The sequence below is a fragment of the Lissotriton vulgaris genome, chromosome 6 (genome assembly GCF_964263255.1).
Source record: "Lissotriton vulgaris chromosome 6, aLisVul1.2, whole genome shotgun sequence".
In the NCBI taxonomy this organism is placed as follows: Eukaryota; Metazoa; Chordata; class Amphibia; order Caudata; family Salamandridae; genus Lissotriton; species Lissotriton vulgaris.
The window spans coordinates 1,504,240,957-1,504,267,157 of NC_141694.1; the positions used below are offsets into that span (position 1 = coordinate 1,504,240,957).

Genomic DNA, 26,201 nt, shown 5'->3' on the forward strand with positions numbered 1-26,201 from the left:
CTCTCGATGACCAGGCAAGTCAATGCCGTTTCCTCATCATGCTTCAACATCCTACGTATGCTCAAAAAAATATTCCGCTGGATACCCACCGAAACAAGAAAAACGTTCACCCACGCACTAGTCACAAGCCGACTGGATTACGGCAACACCCTTTACGCCGGAACCACAGCCAAACTACAGAAAAAACTCCAACGCATCCAAAACGCCTCAGCCAGACTCATACTAGACATCCCCCACCAGGCTCACATTTCCGGTCACGTGAAAGACCTCCACTGGCTCCCCGTCAACAAGAGGATAACGTTCCGTCTTCTCACCCACGCATACAAAGCCCTTACGACCTTGGACCCGAATGCTTAAACACGCCCCTGTCCTTTTACTCCCCCCACCCGCCAACTTCGTTCGTCCAATCAGGCCCTCGCTGCTATTCCGTGCATCAACAGATCCACCATGCGGGGAAGATCCTTCTCCTACTTAGCGGCCAAACCTGGAATTCTCTCCCCACCCACCTCCGCCTTACACAGAACCACCTCTCCTTCAGAAAGCAACTTAAAACTTGGATATTCGATAAATAAAGTACCCCCTCTCCCCTCCCTCAAGCGCCTTGAGACCCTCTGGGTGAGTAGTGCGCTATACAAATTTTTGAACTTGAACTTCATAACCTTCTGGCTGGCTTCTAGATTCTCCCTAGTCTTCTTCCAGAAATACTTCATCTGGGTGCGAAGGGCCGCCATGTAGCTGACAACATCCCGAGGGGCTTTCTTGGAAGCTTGTTCCCATCCCTCCTTTATGATGCTAAGAGACTCTCTGACGGGGTGCCCATCAGAAGTTCAAAGGTGCTGAAACAAACACACTTCTGCAGTACCTCCCTCCATGTATGCAAACCTGCATGGCAACAGGATGTCCCACTTCCGCCTTAAGGGCCCTGCCTTAAGGCGTACTTTGAAAGGATTTGCCACTCAAAGTCTTGTTGATCCTCTCATGAAGCACATTTTTTTGGGGATGGTATGGTGTGAAGAACTTGTATGTTACCACACACTCATCCCACATGGACTAAATGTATGCTGATATGAAGTTGGCATCACTGTCGGCTTCTAGCTTCTTGATGAATCCCTCATGGGTAAATATCCCCATCAGTGTCCTGGCCACTGCAGGCGGAGTCACCTTCCGTAGAGGCATAGCCTCTGGGTACCAGTTGGCATGTTCAACAAGACCAGGATGAGCCTGTTGTTCAGGACTGCCTTGGGGTCCAGAGGCCAACAATGTTGATTCCCGCCCTTTCAAAGGGGGTGCCAATGATTAGAAGGGGAACAATGGGAGACTTGCACTTACTTACTTGACTTCCCACTGGCCTGGCATGTGGGACAACACCTGCAGAACATATCTGAGGCCATCTTCATCCATGGCCAATAGTAGTGGGTGACAAGACTGCCAAAGGTCTTGTCCTGCCCCAGAGGATCTGCCAAGGAAACATCATGAGCCAGCTCTAGTAGGAGTAGGAAGGCCCTGTAGCATTGAGGGACCAGCAACACATGGGTTGCACCAGGCTCAGGAACCTAAGGCTCGCTATACAGGATTCCATTCTACCAGTAAATCAGGTTCTCACGAGGTGTTGCCAGCTGCTTTGGCCTAGACCTGCCGCCATAGGCCCCCCAAAGTAGGCCCCTCCTTCTGCACTCTGCAGAAATCCTCCCTGGTGAGACCCTCTTCCTTCGGCTAATTGGTCTGTTCAGGTAGGTTTTCCAGGGTAGCCATGTCCTCCCCTGTAGGTTCTGGGAGGTCGCCCTCAGGCTCAGCCTTCTCCTGGACCTTGGGAGTTTCTGGAGTGGGTTTTCTGTGCCCCTTGCCCTTTCTCGTTTTGGCAAGTACCTCAGACATTCTTCAAGGATCCAGGGCTTCCTGACTACCCTTTCGGAGGCCATGGACTGTGTGATCTAGTACACACATTCAGGCAACTTAAACATCGCCAGGTCATTACCGAGCAGACAATCCGCAGGCATGGATGGACTCACATCTACACTCAAAGAACCTAAGGTGCCCCTTCCCCTTCCCCTCCCCCAGACCCCCACCACCATTGAAAGGGAATCAGAGCAACTAGATAGTGGTTCTCATAGTTTTCAGCTAGTATGACCTGGTGGACTACATTAGGGATTACCGGGTCTGAGAAAACCAGAAGACACCTGATGGTTGTCATGCTGGCTCCTGGGTCTCTGAGAGTCTCCACTCTCTGCCCATTGATCGTGACTCACTGCCTGTACTTAGTATTCCTAGACATATGGGCCTTTGGCCCCTTCTCCCAGGGACACTAGGGTAACCTCTGCACAACCTTCCATACTAAATAGGGCAATCTCCTCCCCAAGTGCCACACTTGCCAGCCCTGGTGTCTTACCATCAGTGGGGGCTGTGCCTGCTTGGGACATTTGACATCCGTCTTGTAGTGCCTAACCGGTTGGCACTCATAGCACTTTGGAAGTGCCTTCCCTGAGGACTTGTTGTCAATGGTAACTATTTTGGGGATCTGAAGGGAACTCCTCGCTTTTATGTTTGTCTCCCCTCCTCCTCCTTCTGGTGGGGACCTTGCCCACCCTTGTAACTCCTGAGATACCTTCTTGTGGACCATGTTCTGAGTGAGATTGCTGTCGGTCAGATGATGATACAGATCTGCAAAACCAAAACTGATCATGTGCCCTCTGACCACCAAATTGTGCCGCCTTCACTGTCCTTCATCCAACCATCCTGTGCCTTACAAAAAGAATCTACATAATGCACCCATTACTGACGGGACAGCTTCTGACTATCCCTACACATCTGCCTGAAAGTCTCTGAGGTTAGGCCATACTTCCTGACGAAGGTGTTCTTTATGGGGGATACCTCATACTGCCCCCTTCTCTAGGGCCAGTAGGGTGCCCCTTCTTTCACTAAGTATGTGCCTCCGTAGACTGCCCCCAACACTTCTCACCAATCCTAATCAACCTCATAGACTTCAAATCTTAGTCAATATCATCTCCCACAGTAATGTTAGTCACCAGATCCTTTGGAATGTGTGCTGTCTTATCTTCACAAGGCACAGCTTGAATGCTGCCAGCAATATTGCTGGACTCTTCTTGCCTAGCTTAGCTCCTCTCGTGAGCGGTTATTCTTTCCTCTGCCTCCATGGCCACTTTCGCCCACGCCAAGGCTCTCTCAGCCTTCCTCTCTTCTCCTTCCAATGGCAGTTTCTTTTCCTCCATCTTAAACTTCGCCATCCTCAGCCTAAACTTCGTGACAGCTTTTCTGTTGCCAGCTCCTCTGAGGACAGACCTTGAGAAGACCTATTGCTCACCGCTCTGGCAGGGAGTATCAATTCAGTAGTCAAGTCCTCTCCCTCATCTGAATGTTGCATCTCAGGACTAGTATCCAGAACCTCTCCTTGCCTTTTCACATCATCATTCTCTTCTGTCTCTTTAACCTGTGACTGGTGGACTTCTCTCCAGAACCTCAGTGTCTTTTGGAGTTCCAGCTTTCTGGAGTTGCTCTGGGACGAACTCCCTTCTTCTTGCAGAACACCTTGAGCTCAGCACATTGTAGGAATCTATGTTGGCAAGCACCTTCCAGGTGTTGTTTCAGGTATAACAGTCCAGTAGAATAAGAGGGAATTTGGAAAAAGCTAAAAGGCCAATCCAGGAGAATTTAAAAGAAACTCTAAATGGTATCAAATGATTTATTTAGTGTAACATAAAATCACTATATGGCATTGCAGAAGCACAAGTCCTAATCTCACGGCTGAAAATCAATGTTTGAAATTGATTGCTGGATGAGGGAGGTTAAACTTTCCTCAAGCAGCTGCCACAAGTACTGTCAGGGTGAAGTCACAAGCAAACCCCAAATTAGGCTGTGCTCAACCCTCTGGTAGCTTGGCACAGAGCAGTCAAGCTTAACTCCTAGGAAATGTGTAAAGTATTTATGCAGCACTTCAAGCCGTAATCAAGTGAAAATACAACATAATTAAAATCTCACACCAATTTAGCAAAGTAGAGTAAAATGTTATATATTGAGACCAAAAAAACAATTAGTAGAACCGAAGATATGCAATTTTAACAATTTAAGTGAAAATCGTGCCTAGAAGCACAAACCTGGAACTGTTATCTGGACGCGCCGGGCCGGGACAGAGTCACAATGTCAGGAAGACTGCAGTAGAGTGCGGGCAGGATACATGGACCAAAGTAGGCCCACTGAACGAGACTACCTTAAATCCTGGTTGCATAGCATGGCGAGACTGAGGTAATTGAAATTTTTATGGTCAAGTATGTCCCCTAACTTGTACCCCAACGTCTCCATGTACGTGCTTAAAGTACATGTAACTTCCCTCCATGACCGAATATGAAGACGCAAATACATTTGCGTCCAACGTTAACATGTCCTCTTTCAGATCCACCCTGAATGGATCGATAATTCAGTTCCCAACCATACCATGCCAACATCTTTACATGGTACACTTTTACGTTTTTTCTGGCTCTGCCGAGCTAGGCCCTGATTTCTGTCTCCGAACCCTTTCTGCTTTCTGCCTCTGAAAGCTGCAGCATGGACACGTATCCCTGACCTCTGCCTTACTTCCTGCCAAGCGAAGCGGTGCCTGGCTCAACCTGGCCTGCCTGCCAAGACAGTATTTTGCCTTCAAGTTATCTGTTCAGCCTCCTCTAACACATTCCAGTCTAGTGATTTAGATAAACATATCCCCGGCTGCAGAGCAAAGAGCAAGCCTTCCTGTTTCCATGCAAGTAATTTACAGCTCCCGTTACCATGGTAGCCCATGGCCCCGTGCATTGCACTTAGACACATATGCATTCAGTATAGAATAGCCTCTGCCCGAGAGACCTTTTACTTCAGATTAAACATCCCCCAAATACAAGATATCAGATATGTTATAGGAACAGGTCGATCTGACATGCCCGACTTTTGTCTCCTCTACTAGTACTAAAAGTCAGACCCCCAGCTTTCCCCAGATACACGTCAATCACACGTCGTACTAATTGCGCGCGCACCCAGGTCATAGGTCTCAGCTGACTCTGCAGAATCCTCTACGCACCCACCCACTTATGACACTTTCTGTGACGTTTCCAGCACACGCCTTCGTGCACACCCTTGTACACGCCTTTTTGCTACGCACATGTGTTCTTATCATATACTTTTCACTTGTCACGCCTACTGTATCCATTGCCATTGTACAGTTTTACTATATATGCCATGTACTGTTAATAAATCGTTGACATCTTTCTGCCACCATTGCATATACCCCCGAACCCTTGTATTGATGGAACTGATTTCCATGGCTCGAGCCATCCCGATTAAAGCCCGTATGACTCAGATACCACGGACTCTGCCTCTCATTTGATTGAGCTATTCTTGTACTTGTCAGTAATTATACGGAAAAACAATACGGTAAATTATATTTACCACATAATTTGGCGCCCGAATAGGGACCCCTCCCCCACCCCACGCGCCGGCGATGCGTCGCAGGCCTTGCCCCCTACCACAGCTGTGACGGACTCCTATGCGCATCTGCAGGTTTTCCTGTATCTCCCTCAGGCCTACGGAGGTGACGGAGACTGCGGTCGACATCCAGACGAGGCGGTGAGGAGTGCGGAGGATCCCGACCAGAGCCCAGCCGAGAGTAGCAGTGTCAGAGGTATCCAGAGGCCCACCTGTTCCGATGTGTCGAGGCGCATGCGTAGTAACCAGTCCAGTCTGAGGCCTTCACGTTCAAGTATTGCTCCCGGTGAGTACCGTTGCTAGGGACGCATCTAGACGGGTGCATTACTTTGTGTCCGGTCAAGACAGGTCTGCAGGGGTGTGGAAATTTTTCAAAAATCTACTTGGCCAGGGGACAAAATGTTACATAAATCTACTTGTCCTGGGAAGGTAACTGCTTGCCCCGCCTACTCCATAAATTACTATGGTAGGTCTGCACAGAGAATCTGCACTAGAATCAGTGCAACATACTGAGCAATACATATTTCAAATGCAAATCCAATTATGGTTGTACAGCATGCGTGCAGATGTGTCAGTGCGCACTGCAACCAATTATCAACTAGTGTGCATGTAACACATTTTCATGAGTTGAGAAAAAGTGCAGACTGGTAATGGACTACATTTCTTAAGTGTTTTTGGCACAGACCAGACTGTCGAAATATGAAGCTGTAGGACAGAAGGGTGTTCTTCATCATAGGGCCAACTCATAGCTGTCCAGCTTCAAAAATACTCAAATGTTATGCTCTGAAACTTATGGATGGGAATAACTGCCCTTCTTGGCAGAGCTTATGAATGGTTCGTGGGGCAGCAAAATCACCTAGCAGATGTGCTGTGGTTCACTGAGGCAGTATCCACAAATACGCAATAGGCAGTAATGGGCAGTTAAATCAATCCCTCCTTTTACACTTCTGTGTGGTGTTTATATTATTGTGCACTCACTGCTAACATCTCCACATTCTTCTCCCACACAAAAAGCATATGCTGCACTGGCAGTAGCAGTACAGGGTTCTCTCATGCATATAGTAGGCAGCAGCAGAGTAAGCTACCATAACATGAAGAGGTGCAGCTTAGCAACTTATGTTCAAGTTTGTCTGCCTCAGATATGTAGGACATGTAGCAGCTGTGAAATCTTCACACTCACAAAGCTGGAAAGGAAGCACTAGTCTCAAAGCAAACGGAAGAAGTGTTAAGTTGAAATGACAGTAAATCTAGAAGTGGAGAGCAGAGCATCATTGAGATGGGGGGCTAGTGAATAACTGCAACTACTCAGCATTTTATGTCACATCTGGCAATGACGCCTAGGCTCAGTCACAGTAGAGTTGGAAACACTGTTCTGGCCTCTTGGAAAGTCAAATGCTATCTGGCGAATGAAGTTTGTTTATTCTGCAGCGAATTTAGAAATCCAATAATAGCTGAGCAAACACCCAAAAGCACCACAAAATGTATTTTCTCTAGTGACATATCAGGTGTGGTGGATTAGTGGACTAATGCATCTATTGTACAGCACTGGGTTTGACCTCATGGTCACAGGTTCACATCCCACAGGGACCACTTAGCCTTTCATCCCTCTGACGTCGATATAATTAGTACCATTGAGTTGGGTAACAATAAACATCTATTATTCAGCACAAAATTACCCCTCTGGGTAAATGTGTGCTTTACAAATGCAAGTTATATTATCAAGCCAGGACACAGGCCTAAACACCGAGGTACTTTCCATGCACCTCTTGCACTGATGGTGGTAGAGTCTGAGTTCAAGATGCAGGATTCTTTCCTTTCACATTTAAAAAGTGAAAGCTTCAGAGTCTGCTTCGTCTGTGAAAGGAAAGCACCGTGCTTGTCAAGTGAGCGTTTATTTTTTGCTGATTGTTTATATAGCGCCATCATGACCCAAAGGTATTGGAGTGCTTCTCATGAGCACCAGTTACAATACACAAGATCAGGTTAATGTATTTTTTATTTTTAGGCCAGAACAGATTACGTGACCTGCCCAGAATCACAGAATGTTTAGCAATGCTGAGACTCAAACCTGGTACCCAAGGTTGAAAGTCGGCAGCTCTGGCTGTAACAGGGGAGTCAGGAGCGGGGTGGGTATGTGTGTGGTCTTTGTGTGAAGGGCATAGGGATGGTGGTTGGTAAAATGGTGGGGCAGCCCCATTCGACTCTCTTCGTAATAGGGGACTCTTTCCTCCCTTCACCCGCTCTGGAGTCTGTGACAGGAGGCCCTGGCCCTACCTCTTCTCCTGTCCTGCCCTCCAAACCCCATGGCAGCAATTCCTGAATACTGTATTCACAGGGCAGTGAGAGTGCAGGGGTGGTAGCAGGAACAGTTTGCGAGGCTGGAAAAGGTGCTGTCTGCTCAGTGGTTGAATTGCATTAAAAAATGGATAGGAACTGTGATGCTGCACGAAACGGGGGAAGCAGGGTTAGTGAATCTGGGGACGGGGTCAAAGCAGTGGCTAAAAAACCCAAAATATTTTCTAACTTTTTATGGTCTTTCACAGGTGGCTGTGCAAGTTTCGCTGCAGACTTCTGATGCTAGCCACAGGCATCCATCCTGCAGGCCACTGAACTCCACCAGAGGCAACATCAAACTGTGAAAAGAACCGGGCAAGCCTTTGAGTGGCTATGATTGAGGTGGAGGCTGTGAGATGCAAATGGGTCTCTGCTGAAGGTGGGTTCTGGCCACCGGAAGTGGAAGGGGCAATGAAACAGCTCTGTATCCGCAGGTGCCTGTCCTGGAGGCTATGATGCCACCTAGTGGTGACACTGAACCAGTGACGATGAAGAGTTATGACCCCGAGATCCCCTGAATTTTTTTTAGTCAGAATAAAAATTAATACGGATGGGAGAGTGCAGGCATCGAGTGGGGTTTTGGGCTTGGCATGAGCTTCAGGGGTGGCAATAGGGGTGAGGGCAAGAGTCTAAACATTATTCTGTACTTCTAACGTACCCAAGCATTGATGGCTCTATGCCTAAATAGAGCTCGATAAAATCTGATCACATCACAGGCTACGGTGATGCTTACTGATTACAGCCTCCATTCCCGATTGGACAGTCAATGAGGTCAAAGGTCTGCTGCAGTGATCAGTTTGTAACCTACGTTCCATAGATAGATACAAGTATGGTAGTTTGGTGGGCTTTTGTGCCTGCTACCACATATACTATAGAGACACCTGCAGTTCCCCAGCTCCGATCCTAGTGAGTTAGATCAGCAGGCAGAGTCTTTTCTTCCGTGATCTGTTTACAATGTGCCTGTCTCAGACTCCAAAGCCAGTATGCTAGTTTGAAGGCCTGATTAACCTGTTGGAGAGGGAGAGGGGTCAAAGGAAAAGGGGAGGGAGAGAGGAGAGGGCAAGGGGGAGAGGGGGAGAAAATGAACAATAGACTGCATGTGTGCGTGTATTAGTGCAAGGAAGCATGGAGTCGTTGGTATCTTTATTGCATGTGTAGTAGTTGATACAGTCTAACTCCCTGGAGCAACGGGGGGATTACAGAGAAAATTTTTATAACAGCAGGAACACCCTAACTTGAGGTGCTTTAGCAAGAACCGATTGGTGTGCATGGAGTGTGTGAAAGGACTAGTAGAGAGGAATTACTAGGTTGTGCACTCGTGCAGTTCGTTTTGATATTTTTCACTTTTTTTTATGACACACAGTCTGAGCAACAGGGAGAGAGAGAATCATTTTAGAGCAGAATTACACCCGTCTAAAACCAGAATATAACCAAGGTGTGCGGGTTCCAAGACTGAAGGGAGTACATTTAACTATGATAAAGCAACGGAGTTCAGCTGCTGCCCGCTGCCTCGTGACTGGGAGCTCATGGACTGCTCCTACAGAGTGCTGGGGTGTCTCTTGCAAACCCTGCTTGCCTCCCGTGCAGTCCACATGCAGGATATTCTGTGCCAGATGAGTGTTAGGGGAATTGCCCAATTTTCAGTGCTTGTTAAAACACCCAATTATCACAAATTACATTAGAGCACTAGTTGGAAATCCTTTTCTTTGTGATCTTCTGGAAGAAAGCAGACAATGCGGTCCTCCGAACACGCAACATGTAATGTGCAAAATGGGGAGGGTGCCAGGCGTCCTCGATTGGACTGATGTGGTTTGATCCATACAAGTCAACCAGTTAAACTGCAAGCAATGAGCTGCGAGAATCCTCTTAAGAGGGGGCTTTGAGGAGGAAGAGACAGGGCTTAGGCGCTTGCAGCATGTGGCTGCATGCAGCATTCACGATCCTCACGAGACAGTTATTTCAAAATGTGGTTACACAGGCACATGGTTCAGGAAAATAGCAGGAAAGAGAGCATGGAATGTTGGCGTGTGAGATAAAAATAAGGCGAGGGAGAGAGAATGAGACAGATAGTGTTAACTCATGTCACATTGTGTGCAATGTGAGCCGCACACTCTATTAGCCCACCAATGAATGAGTGTCTGCGCTATGTGACTGATTCGGGACACTGGAATTTCAACATCTCTTCGTCTTTATATATATTATATAACCGCATACAGAGGCTCACTGTCACAAGGTCAATTCTCATACCGGCAAAAAGTAGATTGCTTTGATAAAGGTACTGTGCCGGTTAACGGTTTGCAACTTCTGTCCCTAAAGGAAATGAATACAAATTGCCTATCCGTCCCAACAGTTTTAAATTCCACAAGCTGTCACAGACAATACGAGGTAAAACAAACATGTTGCTCATTTCCTCTAATGCTAACGTGTGGTGATGCTGAGATACTGAGCGCGGTAATGTTAAATGTTTACGACCCAGTACAATTCTTTAATGGCAAATTTAATATAATATGCATAGTTGCATAGCTGAGCTCCACTTAAAGAACAGTTCGCTCCAAACCCCAAGTTAGCACGCTCTGTTTTCTCAAGTGGAATCTGAAATGGGCACTAGCGTAATGCCGTGTTATTTTGACTGCTCTCAGTTGAGCTCTCAGCAGGATGTTTGCATTTCTTTTTCCCTTTGCGAGCAGAGAGGATACAGTGAACTGTATTCCTACGACCCTGACGCCGCAAGTTCACTTTGCATTAAGCTGGTAACATTAATGTCACACTTTCTTCTCACCTCGTTCTACAGGTCGTGCCCCAGCAACGAGCTATTTGTGCTACCCTCGTGTTGAAATGGAAACCGCTTCCTCGTGGTTCTGCACGTCCAACCCATTGAAATTGAGAAAGCGAGACACCAGATTTCTGAGACTGCCGCATGTTGAGACTGCCGCTTCCGTCCCCCAGCCAATCACGGGCTACAGCCAGTCATGGACTGCTAGCCAATCAGAGGCCTTAATAGCATATTCGGCCTTTCTGATTGGTTGTGAGTCTCAAAGTGCACAAAGCCTGTATTTTATGTACGCGATTTAATGTCTACTTGTCCATCGGACAAATTAGACATTAAATCTTCTTGCCCGAGGTAAAAATCAACATGGCTCGGGCGTCGGGCGATATGATTTCCCCACCCCTGGGTCTGGGTACACAGTCCTGGTCCGTACGTGTTCACTTAGGTGAGCGCGGTATGCCGTGTCTCTTTATGGGACCGGTCTGTACTGTTTAGCAGTGCATCTAGTGATTCAGTAATTCAGTGATTCAGTATTCGAGTCTTCTAGCATTATCTCACGTGATTCCAAGCATTGTGTTTTATGTACTAGACAGTATCTGTTCGAAATGTTTTAATGTGTTTTATGTCGTGGTATGAATGACTGTTTGCTTTCCATTACTGAGTTTATTGTGTTCGAGTCAAAGTAATAATGCCACTGTTTCCGAAGTTACGTCCGATAGGAACTAGGAAAGGGATACTCGAAGAAGCAGTGCCTGTTCCGCCTAGGGACACCCCAGGGCACTTTATGTACCACAAGCACGGCTTAGATGCCATACTGTACTTAGACTTGTGGGTAGATTACACCAAGCACCTAGACGAGAAACAGAGATGGCCCGTTACAGGGACATGGGATGCCGAGTGCATCATGAGAGTAGAAGAAGCTTTATGGAAAATGAAAGCCAGACAATCCCAGAAAGATGCCATAGAATTGTGGCGTAAAGAATCACGTAGACGGACAGAGAAAGAACTCCGGAAAGCAGAGAAAAGTAGAGAGGATTCCGAAAAAGACAGAGAAAAAGAACTACTAGAAGAAGGAGAACGAGTCAGAATAGAACAACAAGACCGACAGAGAAATGCCCTTATTACAGGACTGTATCCAGTTCTGGCCGAGGGCCTGCCCAAGGCGACCCCGGAAATGCCAAGTGATTTGCCGCCACCATTGGTTCCGACTAAAATCCGTCACAAACAGACTGCAGCAGACATTCCTTTCTTCCTATTTAGATGGCGTAGCTCCAGCCTATACTGTACCCGTACCCGTACCACCCGTTAACAATGCACATCAGCCTGTTCCGAATGTTCAAGCCACGACCCCTCCACGTCAACAACTTCCTGCACCTATTGTCACTTCCCCTACCGGCCCCCCTGCTACTGTTCCCCCTGCTACTGGTCCTCTTAATCCTTTTTCAGACACAACCCAGGGTCCAACCCCATTACAGATACCTGCCACACAGTCAGGCTATGCTCGCGCTTCCGTTTCAGGAGGTGCCGTAGGTGGCCATCCCCACACTCCGCCACAATTACATCGATTGACAATCGGAGAATTAGCAATGCAGCGTACACCTAAAGCGAGCACATCTGAAAAACTTAAACAAGCAATTGGAGATTGTAGATATGATCCCGTACCTGGCAAGCAAGGGGACAGGATGTTAGCATCATTACGTCTAAGACGTGTTACAGATTATTTGATGACATTACCAGAAATGCCAGACCATCTAGATAAAATATATCACTTTATTCGAACGGGGGAGGGTCCTGAATGTATTCGTGAGGCCATGGCATATCAGAAAGCTGAGACTCAAGGGTTAATATTGCGATTTCTGATTAATTGTTTGATAAGGGAACAAGATCGGCCAGGTTTATCTCAAGAAGAGATGGAGGGTTTGACAAAATGGAGTCAGAATATTGCAGATTGTAAACATGATAAACAGAATTGTATAGATGCCATGTCCAGAAAGATCCGTAAAGAAATAGTGGCAATACATGCCCGACGGAAGGCTGATAGGACACCCGAGTCAGACGAAAAAGATTCCTCAGAGGAGGAAGAACCAGAGAATCCAGCAGTGACTCAAGACATGATAGCGTACGTAGGTAGAGCGAAACTCCCTAAACAGTATTCTTCTGATAGGCCTTTTGACAGACCGATACGTCTAGAAAATAAAAGACGTTTTCTTCCCCCCCCATACCAGAAAAATGTTCTCTTGAACACTTATTCCAAGCCACTGATAAAATCCTGAAGGATAGAATAGGTTACAATGAACTTAGTACAATGCGTGAACAAGAACTAGCACGGTCCGCAGTACAGTGGGCTGATAATGACAGCGTATATAAAGATGATTCAGTAGCGCAAACATTTTTGAGTCTTACTCCAACTGAACAACGTTTAGTTGGCATGTACATGATCCAGCATATCATTATGCTATATGAAAGTCAGCATTCTGATCCAGGTCCCTTATACAATGTACTAGACGAATTGCTCCTGAACAGATGGAGAGGCCTAGGTACTGATTTGATTAATGTTATTCTCGAACAACGTCATAGATACAGAACGTTTTTGACTCCACATTTTGTTCCTGTTCCACCCCCAGTAAGCTATCCTTTTCACCTAGACAGACAGAACCCTTTACGAGAAGTCCACCCCGTCCAGTCGACTCCAGGGGGTGAGCTTCAACGCGTATTTGTATACACTCCCATAACTAAAATGGAATTATTGGAAATGAAGAAAATAGTGCCGAGTCATGATAAAGATCCAGCAGGGTTTCACCGTGAAATAAGACATGTTACTCATGGGAGATTACACATATTCCGATATTATGAAAATATTGAAAGTATTATTGCCTGCCGGTATTTACGAGAAACTCAAAGAAAAAGAATGGGAGGTGGGAGATAAAAAGATTAATTGGACTGAATTAGAAAACGAAGAAACCGGACGAACCCCAGGTTTAGGTCTTGGGGAGAAAACTAAAGCATTACCAGGATTATTAGTACAGGTTTTGCCAAGATTGTTGACAACTAAAAAGGAGGACTGGGATGCAATCTCAGCCTGCAAACAGAAACACGACAAAGACACTAGTGATTTTTATTCTAGATTCGAGAAATGTTTTATTATTAATAGTGGCCTGAAAACAAGTAGCGAGTCTTACCCACATCTATTTGTGACCAAACTAGTCGAATTCCTTGCCCCAGGTTAAGAACCGTGTATTGAAAGTCGAGAGCACATGGCAAGCAAATACGCCTTCCCAAATGTTACAAATGTTACAGTACCACCAGAACAGAATTAGGGAGGAACATGATCACGAACAAAGACGTATGAAAGATACCAAACAAAGTGCTAGTTGCTCAGTCAGTTCCAGCAGATGGTCAGAAAAGGGGTACGACACAGTCCAATAATACGGCAGCTCCTGTTAAAGGGACATGCAACTATTGTAAACAGCCAGGTCACTATGTAAACGATTGTGCAGTTCTGAAACACAATATAGCTACAGGTAAAACGAAAGAGAGACCGCGTCGACATAGACAGGACCAGGTCCAACAACATATTCCGCAGAATGTGCAGCCTATGCAGATTCCACAACAGACCGTAGCGGTACCACAGCCCCAGCCTATTGCCGCAACACAACATGTCACACAGCAGATGTACCAGTATGCACAGTCTGACTACCCCGATTATCAGCAGTACACATGAAACGGCCTAGAGAGGGAGGTTGGCTTGCCTCTTATTGAGGTTCCTGTAGATCAAGAGGGTCCTTATGTACATAGTCAGGTATTAGGAAAGGATAGAACATTTTTGATTGACACAGGGGCAAGCAGAACTACCATCAGTCATGACGAGGTTCCAGGGGCACCCCTCTCAGGCTCACAGAATGTTTCCCTTGGATTTTCAGGAAAGCCTATTGTTAATGAAGTATCGAAACCAGTTCCCCTTGCAGTTGGTCCATTATCCCGTACTACAGACTTGTTGCTCACGAAATCATGTCCAGAAAACTTGCTTGGTATTAAAACGCTGAAAGCTCTAGGAGCTGTAATTTGTTGTTCTCCGGAAGGAGTAAGGCTGTTCCTTCGTGATTTTAAGGGTCATTATGTATTAAGAGATTTTGATCCCAGGTTACAGAATGTTCCTGCACATTTATGGGCACAAGGCCCCACTGATGTAGGGTGTATGCACATTACACCATACCGTGTCACCCTCAAGCCAGGAGTTGTACTACCACGAATCCGACAATACAAGTTACCACCTGATGCTGTAGTGGCTTTACTGAAAATCATTGACGAGCTTTTTGCACAAGGAGTGGTTGTAGAAACCGACTCAAATGTTTGTAATTCCCCTATCATTCCGATTCTTAAACGTACTGATCCGAATGCACCTCCGGTCTATCGGTTGGTGATCGATTTGCGAGAATTGAATAAATGTATTGTACCACAGTATCCAGTGGTTCCAGACATTTCGTCTCTATTGACAGCTATTGATTCGGAAGCGACGTTCTTCACTGTAATCGATCTTAAGAACGCCTTCTTTAGTGTCCCCATTGATCCGGAAAGCCAGTACCTTTTCGGATTCTGTTTAAATGGCCGTAGCTTCAAATTTGCACGCGCTCCTCAAGGATTCCCAGAAAGCCCCAGCATCTACAGCCAAGCATTGAAACGACAACTTGACAGTATTCACATGCCTACTAACACTGCCCTACTCCAGTACGTCGATGATCTATTGATCACCGCCCGAAGTGAACAAGAATGTGAACATGCATCACTGACAGTCTTGTATTTTTTGGCAGACAAGGGACACAAGGTGTCTCCTTCGAAGCTACAATTCTGTGCCCAGCAAGTGGTGTACCTTGGGCACTTGCTGTCCAAGTGGGGTAGGCAGCTGACACCTGATCGTATCCAGTTAATTGCACATCTACCACAACCCAAGACACAGAAGGAAGTACGAGCCTTTATTGGACTCACTTCTTATTGCAGACAATGGATTCCCCAATATGCATTTCTAGCTAAACCACTTATACAGTTGACAACACAAGAGGCAGCATCTTCGACTGTTCTCCCTTGGACTCAGGAACATACACAAGCTTTTGATGATCCTACTCCACATGACTGCGTGGATGTCATTAACACAATCACAAAGCCCAGACAAGACTTGACAGATGTTGCATTACCCAATCCAGACCTAACACTTTATGTGGATGGTTCATGTATGAGAACAAGCACAGGAGAGTTAGTGGCCGCATATGCAGTGACCACTGAAACTGAAGTCATAGAAACACATCGCATTGACACCCTGTCAGCTCAAGCAGCAGAGCTCATTGCTCTGACCCAAGCCTGTATACGAGCCAAGGACCTTAAAGTAAACATATACACAGATTCACGTTATGCATTTGGAGTCGTACACGACTTCGGTGTCCTCTGGCAAGAAAGAGGTTTCTTGACCTCTCACGGAGCCAAGATCCAGCATGGTCCCCTCATTCAAGCTCTGTTGGAAGCAATACATTTGCCTACAGCAATAGCCATCATGAAGTGTAAAGCACATACCAAAGTCACAGACACTATTTCCCAGGGTAACGACCTGGCAGATCGAACAGCAAAACATACAGCTCAGACTCATACTCATGCAACTGATATGACAAAGACTGACGTAACCTCACTGACACATTGCATGACAGTTAGGGATCCCACACAAGATGTAATCGACATGCAGACACATGCTACTCCAGACGAAATCAAGAAATGGACTGAACAAGGAGGGATCCAGACAGAACAGGGATGGATGACGAAGGGAAAGACCACATGGTTTCTCCCCGACTCTATGGGTCAAGTTATCATCAATACAGCACACAGTCCAGCACATTTAGGAGAGAAAGCCATGTTAGACAGTCTACAGAACCTCTGGTTCAACAAACATTTACGAGCAGCAGCAAAACAGAAAGTGCGTACCTGCATGATCTGTTGTCAGTTCAATCCAGGAAAAGGTATTCCCGTGGAACGAGGTGGATTTCATCCTCCCGACCAGCCTTTTGAAGTCCTCCAGATGGAATATATCCAGATGGACAGATGCCGAGGATTCAAGTATGTCCTCGTAGTTGTATGTGCCCTATCCAGATGGACAGAAGCATATCCCGTCCCAGATTACACTGCCCCGACCACTGCCAAGCAGTTGGTTTGTGAATTCTTCCCACGGTACGGTTTGCCCCGTGTCGTGTATTCAGATAACGGTCAGCCATTCTCGTCCGAGCTCATGAAGCAGGTTTCACTTCTGTTAGGCTATCAATGGAAGTTCCACTGTGTTCGACATCCCGAGGCAGCAGGTCTCGTAGAGAGACACAACCAGACTCTGAAAACCCGTCTTGCCAAAGTGTGTAAAGAGAAAGGTGTAGATTGGATGGTAGCTTTACCGGTTGCCCTCTTTTATATGCGAATGGTAGCTCATTCTAGGACAGGGCTATCCCCGTATGAGGTGGTCTTTGATAGGCCTCCTAATATGTGGGGGACGCCTATGCCACGTAAAATAACGGATGTTGACAGTACTATGCTGACAGATTACCTTGCCTCCTTGATGTCTGCACTACTATCATGTCGTTCACAGGTCGCGGCAGCCTTCCCAGACAACACCGAGGTGAAACCGCATGAACTGGTCCCAGGAGATGACGTCGTAGTCCGCAATTTTGACCGAGCAAGCCCTCTGGAGCCCCGCTGGAAAGAGCCGAAGATCGTTTTGTTGACTACAAGGACCGCGGTGAAACTAGAAGGAAGAAAAGGCTGGCTGCATTCGAGCCACGTCAAGAAATTTTATGGACTTCCGCCAAAGACTGTTTCCCAGGACTGCCGCATTCCAGACACTGATACTAAACTCCCCCTGTTAGAGAGAACTCCTCAGCAGGAGTACAGATTGAAATTGAGGTCTAGTAAGTCAGACAGTTTAATTGTTTAAGTCCCCTCCTGGGTGAAGCGGTTAAACAGGTTCCTGACATGTATAAGATAGACCCCTATAGACAGGGAGATAGACAGGAGATCAAGAAACGAAATTGTAAAAATCTCCGAAGCCGTTGCATCTGCACGCTACTTATTATGTTTTTTCTGAGTCTTACGATTATTATCATAAGTTGGATGTTACATATCTACTTTCCTATTGCACATTCTTTTTCTAATGACACTGCAGAGCACACGTTTAGTGCTCTGCCTCCACATGAATTGTCTTATCGACTTGCGCTGCGCAACAATACTTTCATCCGTATGTTACACCATTCACACCAGATCAACAATGCTACTAATTGTTGGATATGTGGCCGACTCCCTCCCTATCAGAACTACAAGGGAGCTCTGCCCCTCTTTCCTTACCCGTTTACACATAATGGTTCCTGTGGTGCATGGTTTAGTTTAATATCCTCTTTAGACACTGAATCCAGAGTTTCCCAAGGCAATTGGATATGGGGAAACCTGAACACAGTTATGAACAAAGCATGTTTCCCAAACGAGGAAGGTCTTCCACAAATGACAGGGACCGATCTAGAAAATGAAGTGTATGGATTAGGCAACTTTACACTTAACCTCATGATTCTAAATGTTCAGTCCGAGACTAGTCCAGACTTACCATCTATATCCGTTCTACCAGCAAAAGGTGTATTGTGCGTCAGAAAGAATGGTTCAGTACATCTAGGTCACAGTGACTGTACTACTGTGGTCAAATTCAGTGATAAAGGCAAGTCTACATTCAAAGCTTCCCCACATTCCTATTTTATTTGTGGTCAGACAGCTTATGTACGTCTACCTCTAGACTGGGATGGTGCCTGTTTCATTGCATTCCTATTGCCACCAGTTTTTCTAGCCCCGTCTGACTATCACAGGAATTCCCGCCTCGATCTCGTCAGACACAAGAGAGGTCTCCCAATAGTTGATCAGACTGAAACCACATGGGAACAATATACAGATTTCAATAAAGGATTCTTTCCTTATCTAGGCACTGTCTCAAATAGTAAACTGATACGCAAATTAACAAGAATCCTCGAGGCAGTAGTGAATGAGACTACTTCTGCTTTGGGCAACTTAACAGAGGAGCAGTCTGCTATGAGACTTGTTGTTCTTCAGAACCGCCTTGTCCTTGACGTCATCCAGGCCGATAGGGGCGGAGCTTGTAGAGTCATCGGATCCAGTTGTTGCGTGTTTATTCCTAATAACGCGCCATCAGTATACAAAGCTATCACCAGGCTTCATGAAATAGCTCATCAGATACACCAGAATCCAGGCTCCTGGACTTGGTCCGGTTGGCTCTGGAGTGTAATATCAGCCTGGGGATGGAAGCTACTGTCATTCCTAGGAATTATATTGGCCATAGTATTCAGTTGTTGTCTATGTTTACAATGTGGGCCAGCGATTTGCGGCTTCTGCGCCACATCTTGTATTCCCCATCCAAGTCCACGTTCTCGTGCCCGAATGAAAAAAGATGAGCAAATGATGTTATATGAACAGATAGATGGACTCATGAAGATTGATATATCCTGAAGGGAATGTAGGGGACAAGGAGGGAATGAGGTAATTGAAATTTTTATGGTCAAGTATGTCCCCTAACGTGTACCCCAACGTCTCCATGTACGTGCTTAAAGTACATGTAACTTCCCTCCATGACCGAATATGAAGACGCAAATACATTTGCGTCCAACGTTAACATGTCCTCTTTCAGATCCACCCTGAATGGATTGATAATTCAGTTCCTAACCATACCATGCCAACGTCTTTACATGGTACACTTTTACGTTTTTTCTGGCTCTGCCGAGCTAGGCCCTGATTTCTGTCTCCGAACCCTTTCTGCTTTCTGCCTCTGAAAGCTGCAGCATGGACACGTATCCCTGACCTCTGCCTTACTTCCTGCCAAGCGAAGCGGTGCCTGGCTCAACCTGGCCTGCCGGCCAAGACAGTATTTTGCCTTCAAGTTATCTGTTCAGCCTCCTCGAAAACACATTCCAGTCTAGTGATTTAGGTAAACATATCCCCGGCTGCAGAGCAAAGAGCAAGCCTTCCTGTTTCCATGCAAGTAATTTACAGCTCCCGTTACCATGGTAGGCCCATGGCCCCGTGCATTGCACTTAGACACATATGCATTCAGTATAGAATAGCCTCTGCCCGAGAGACCTTTTACTTCAGATTAAACATCCCCCAAATACAAGATATCAGATATGTTATAGGAACAGGTCGATCTGACATGCCCGACTTTTGTCTCCTCTACTAGTACTAAAAGTCAGACCCCTAGCTTTCCCCAGATACACGTCAATCACACGTCATACTAATTGCGCGCGCACCCAGGTCATAGGTCTCAGCTGACTCTGCAGAATCCTCTACGCACCCACCCACTTATGACACTTTCTGTGACGTTCCCAGCACACGCCTCCGTGCACACCCTTGTACACGCCTTTTTGCTACGCACATGTGTTCTTATCATATACTTTTCACTTGTCACGCCTACTGTATCCATTGCCATTGTACAGTTTTACTATATATGCCATGTACTGTTAATAAATCGTTGACATCTTTCTGCCATCATTGCATATACCCCCGAACCCTTGTATTGATGGAACTGATTTCCATGGCTCGAGCATCCCGATTAAAGCCCGTATGACTCAGATACCACGGACTATGCCTCTCATTTGATTGAGCTATTCTTGTACTTGTCAGTAATTATACGGAAAAACAATACGGTAAATTATATTTACCACAAGACCCCACTGCCCTGGTGTGGAGATGCATCTCACAGTAACGATTGTGGGAAGTTGCAAGGTTGTGATGGAAGGTCCTGCATTACCATTGAGGAAGCTGTTGATGAGGGGCTTGCGATCCAAAGTCTTGTGCTGAAAATTAATCCCTCACCGGCAGTTCCAATAAGGCTGCAATGCAGAGTCCTCCATCAGAGATGCGTTGCGCAGCAGTTGCGATGAGGAGTTTTGTGATTCGATGCATCACGCTAAGTCGGTTCTGCTTGGGACCACAGCAGGGCTGGCAGAGCACCTTCAGGCCCACTTCCAAGGGTCCTGGACTGGGGTGGCACCACTTGGGAGAGTAGGATTCATAGCGGAGTCCAGGTGCTGGGTTCAAGGTGGTTGGAGCCTTCTGCTCAGTAGGCCAACTAGCCCTTGGAGTCACTGTAGCTTAACTCCTAGGAAATGTGTAAAGTATTTATGCAGCACTTCAAGCCGTAATCAAGTGAAAATACAACATAAGAAAAATCTCACACCAATTTAGCAAAGTAGAGTAAAATGTTATATATTGAGACCAAAAAAACAATTAGTAGAACCGAAGATATGCAATTTTAACAATTTAAGTGAAAATCGTGCCTAGAAGCACAAACCTGGAACTGTTATCTGGACGCGCCGGACCGGGACAGAGTCACAATGTCAGGAAGACTGCAGTAGAGTGCGGGCAGGATACATGGACCAAAGTAGGCCCACTGAACGAGGCTACCTTAAATCCTGGTTGCAGAGTATGGCGAGACCCCACTGCCCTGGTGTGGAGATGCATCTCACAGTAACGATTGTGGGAAGTTGCAAGGTTGTGATGGAAGGTCCTGCATTACCATTGAGGAAGCTGTTGATGAGGGGCTTGCGATCCAAAGTCTTGTGCTGAGAATTAATCCCTCACCGGCAGTTCCAATAAGGCTGCAATGCAGAGTCCTTCATCAGAGATGCGTTGCGCAGCAGTTGCGATGAGGAGTTTTGTGATTCGATGCATCACGCTAAGTCGGTTCTGCTGGGACCACAGCAGGGCTGGCAGAGCACCTTCAGGCCCACTTCCAAGGGTCCTGGACTGGGGTGGCACCACTTGGGAGAGTAGGATTCATAGCGGAGTCCAGGTGCTGGGTTCAAGGTGGTTGGAGCCTTCTGCTCAGTAGGCCAACTAGCCCTTGGAGTCACTGTAGAGGTCGTGGGTTCAAGATGCAGGTCCAGTGCTACATTCGGGCAGCAGGGCAACTGAGTAGCGATCTCCTACTGGCAGAACAGCACAGCAGTCCTTTTGAGTGCTCCATAGGTACAGAGGTGTACTGAAGATTGGGATCTGTGGTTCCGATATTTATACTTGCTGCCCATTTGAAGTAGGAGATGGTTCTCAGAGGTTTCACCACGAGAGGTGCTTGGAATTTCCTGCCTCCCAGCCCTGGCTGTAGGTTGTCTGAGTTCACAATAGACTAGAGTCAAACCCCTTGTGAGTGTGCTCAAGTAGAGTCTTTGTGATGTGCATGTGTGGTAGGTGACAGGTCCTCCTCCTTTTATCAAGTCAGAGAATACCCATCCTGCCAACACCTATGGCCTGTTGTTTCACTCTCTGGGAGCAAAACACAAAAAACAACTTGCAGTTATGCTTAGTCATGTAACCCAGTAAACTGGTTGGGGCACCAAATGGTTGGGACAAGAACATGCCAACTTTCTAAAAGTGGAGTTTTTCAGAATTATGACGTAAGCTCCAACTTCACCATTAAAGAGGGCTTTAAATTACAGTTCTTTAGACACCAAACTTGATATTCCTATAAGCTCCCGATTGAAGGGTATCACTTATTATATGTAATAAGTTAACACAATTTTATCATACGGGAGAGGTAGGCCTTGCAGTAGTTTTTTCACTACCAGGACATGTAAAAGATAAAAGTACATGTCCAACTTTTTAAGCACACTGCACCCCGCCCTGACGGCTGTTTAAGGCCTACCGTAGGGGTGACTTGTATGTATTAAAGAGGAAGGTTTAGGCATGGCAAAATGTTGTGTTTTTTTTGGGCCAGGTCAGAATGGCAGTTTAAAACTGTACACATTGACTGAAATGGTAGGCTTGAAGAATGTTTACAGGTCTACTCAGGTAGGTGGCACAATCAGTGCTGCAGGACCACAGTAGCATTTAATTTCCAGGCATTGGATACATGGGATACCACTTTTATTGGGATTTACAAGTACATTAAATGAGCCAATTGGTTACAAGACAATTCTACTTTGTTTAAAGGAGAGAGCTCAAGCACTTTACAAAGGTTAGCAGCGGTAAAGTTAGCAGAGTCCTAAAAGCCTGCAAAAGCAGGAGTCTGGAAGGCAAAACGTTGGGGGAAATCCACACCAAATATGTCAGGTCCAACAATCATACACACAATAGGTGATGTGATGTTGGTAGTGTATTGCGTGCATTCCTCTGGCTAAAAGGTAGCGATTCTTTTAAAAAAAAAAATTGGTACAAGGGGCTGCTGATTCATTTTTCCTGAGCACTGGCATTTTTTTTATGGTACTTTCTGATGTGTAAGGTAATGAACATTCTAGCTCAGACCTGCGACTTTGCCTATCGCTGATTAATGCTTCAATTAAGGTGATGACAGCAAGGTTCAGGAACCCACACTTCACTGTATCTGTGTTATAGGTGCTCCAGTTTGAAGACAGCCCTAGTGCTACCTGCTGTGAGTACCATCACTCTAAAGGGTGCGTCTGTAAAGCAGTCTGAGAAGGTCCCATGAAGGGAGAGCCGCCCAAACCGGTTCTGATGTTTGAAACAGTGGATCTACGTCCCCTTTCTAGGATATGTCTATTAAAGTGGGACCCAGACACACACCACTTTTTTTTCCAGTTACTAGTCCTGCAAAATCAAAGCAGGGAAAGCTCCGCAGACTATTTGAAAGACTTTTGTGTAACCAGTGCTGGTGTCTGCCTTGCAGCCAGCCTCACAGAGGTGGGGACATCACCTGAAGTCTACACTCTGTTTTGGAGGTGCCTTGAAGCTTGCCTGCCTGCTGAGAGAAGGAAAGAGTCTTCCTGGCCCGCCCTGCAGTAGTAGAGACTGTCAATGAAGGAGAAGCCCTGCTGTGGGACATCCAGAGGAAGTAGACTGATGAGTCAGCTCGGAGTGACCCGTGTCGTCCGGTTTGTCAGACCAGGTCCAAGTATAATTGCCTATTCGGCCTAATGGTGCCTGCAACTACTGTGTGACACTTTCAGCCCAGTCGGGCTGCAGGTGCCTTATTGGCTTATTCAAGGCTGCAACTGCTGTATGAGGACTTTCACCTGATTGGAGCCCCAACTGCCAAATAGGCCTTTTCTGTGCTGAAACTGCCATACAGCGTCATCACTCTCTAACCAGGGCTGCAAATTCCTAATTGTCCCTTTAGGGACTGCCATGCACCAACATCGACCTGACCAGAAGAACAGCTACCTACTTGGCCCTGGCAGAGATGCAGCTGCTGTGCTACAGCGTCTGCCCACCCAAGCTTGCCTCTGAACTCCATGCCCTTGAACTACTGAAATAATTGATGTCACTGCATCTTTTCTCAGGCAGAGAGAGGCCTGGAACATGAAGTGTTTGCCTCATGCCCCCGGTTCAGTCTGTTGAGCCTTCTGCTGTAGCTATTTAGAAAGTATCACCCAATAGGAGGGTTTTATATCCATTCCAATAAAGCAGCCTTACCTTCATGACCTCCTCATGGAAAGTCATGTATTAGTTTTGTCTGTTTGACATTTGCATTCTACATCTAGTAAATAGGAGGGCTTTTCCCTTGCTTTGACAGACAGCTACTATATAGTGAATGATTGACTCCCAATCCTGTTGCCTAATGCCTCCAAATGATAAGTCATGGACACAAATTAGTCGAAGCAGGAGGACATGTTGACTTCAGCTCACATCAGTGAAACGTGTACTACCTCCTGACATCAGTGGTGACTGGAAATCAGAAAATGACATGGCTTGAAAGCGCTTTCTAGATGTCAGTGATTTTTATGCTAGTGTCTCGTGTGAAAACACAGATCTGGCATTGCATACCTTGATAGTACTAAAAAATGTAGCTTTGACATTCCCTTGTTTTGCATAGCGGAAAGATATAATGTATTGATTAATCTGAATGGGTTTTTTCTACCATCATATGTGAGTTTTATTGCTTTGTTGTTCACCTCATTTTGAAAGAATAAAGTAAGCTCAGACCCCAGGCCTTTCAACTCATAAAAACACTGAAGGGATAGTGTTGTCATTTCACAGGTGTCATTGTTCTCTTTAGTCATTAATGGGTTTTGTTCCGCTGCCTTTTTCACCTAGGACACTATAAACTCACACATTGGTGGAATTTGTACATCGTGCCCCCTATTGCATTGTTGATTCCTTTGCTTCATGCTGTATCCGGATCGTTGTCGTTTTTGTAAATTTTTATTGTGATTGCCAAATGTGTTGGTATGAAGCCTAATTAGAAATGAATGCAGAGTAAATGGCACAATTTCATATTGTCAACATTTGGAGTTGCCGTTCCTTTGAAAGGCTGTTCCATGAACATTTAACTCAGACTCCATATCAAAAGATGTTCTATCATGAGAAAATTCATTGGGAATGTTAAAATAATTAATGTTTTACTTTAATATTTAGGCGAGCGGCCGTATTGTTGTGATCAATGTGGAAAGCAATTCACCCAGCTAAATGCTTTGCAACGTCATCATCGGATACATACAGGAGAGAAGCCTTTTATGTGCAGTGCATGTGGGAGAACATTTACTGATAAATCCACTCTCCGGAGACACACTTCAGTAAGGGCATTTAACTTTTTTTCCTGACATTCTGAATGTATTTTTTACTAAAATATGTCTTTTGTGAGTCTAAAGTATCACATGTAAGCGATGTAAAGGTTTCAGATGCCTCATGTGTATTGTTATTTATTTAAAGGGAAGCATAAACTACATTTTTGTTCAATACAAACATTTCCTGAACTATAGGCATCAATTAGATTTTTGGTATCTATAAAGCTCTCTTGACCTAGACACTAAGGCAAAATGTATATAAGTGAGCCTTAGACCACTAATTCAACACGGAAGATATGTTTTTACATACGTTGGATAGTCCAGCAAGTTAGGAATCAGTCTAATTTGCTATTCAGCAGTTCACAAAAGATTGTCAAAATTTCGAAAAGGGTCAACTACTTATTGATTTTGTTTTTATTTACTTTTATCAATAACTAGATGTTCACCAGATTTATATGTCTGTTGACTGGACCCAATGTAAATGTATCTATGATTCTTGTCAAATAAGAATTTCTTCCTTAGATGATCCTGGAATGGTAAAACATTAAAAAAAAGGCTTGTTACAGGGATTCTGCACATACACAGACCTATGCGCAGGATTAGGGGACCTCGGTGTATAGGAGCTAAGCCTTCCCACCACCTTCATGCCCAAAAGCCCAGGACCGACTAGCTATAGTGTCTCACTCGCTTTCCTACACACTCACGAAGAAGCAAATGATTAGAAACCCCAGAACTCAACACTGCCGGATCTCTCAGGAATCGCAGTAACAAGACACACCTTTACTCTCATACTTGTCCACAATAAGAACTGACCGAGACACAAATATAGTTTCAAATATTTATTTTAATTATTGTGCCCTAAAATGCTCTATACGGGCCACAACGAGCAGAAAAATGCATAACACTAATATAGTTAGCATTGCAGCTAGGCCATACATCATGAAGGGAGATGTCATTGTATAAAGACAATGGAGAAAAGACTATAGTTTCTAACCTCCCTCCCCTTGGTAAGAAGAAGTATTATTATATAATAGAAGATCTCTGGGCTTTGTCAGCAGACCCCCATACCTTAGACTATAGATAGTATTACAACATCGTAGGTG

At 45.7% G+C, this 26,201-nt stretch overlaps 1 protein-coding gene across 6 annotated transcripts in view; it reads left to right on the top strand.

Moving 5' to 3' along the window:
- Nucleotides 1–26,201, top strand: part of GZF1 (GDNF inducible zinc finger protein 1) — a 104,489-nt gene that overhangs the window by 42,407 nt on the left and 35,881 nt on the right. For all 6 annotated transcript variants that reach the window (XM_086927678.1, XM_086927676.1, XM_086927674.1 and 3 more), the window contains exon 5: nt 24,950–25,107. In XM_086927678.1, the coding sequence (XP_086783804.1) occupies nt 24,950–25,107 (158 nt within the window). The remainder of the gene's footprint in view (nt 1–24,949; nt 25,108–26,201) is intronic.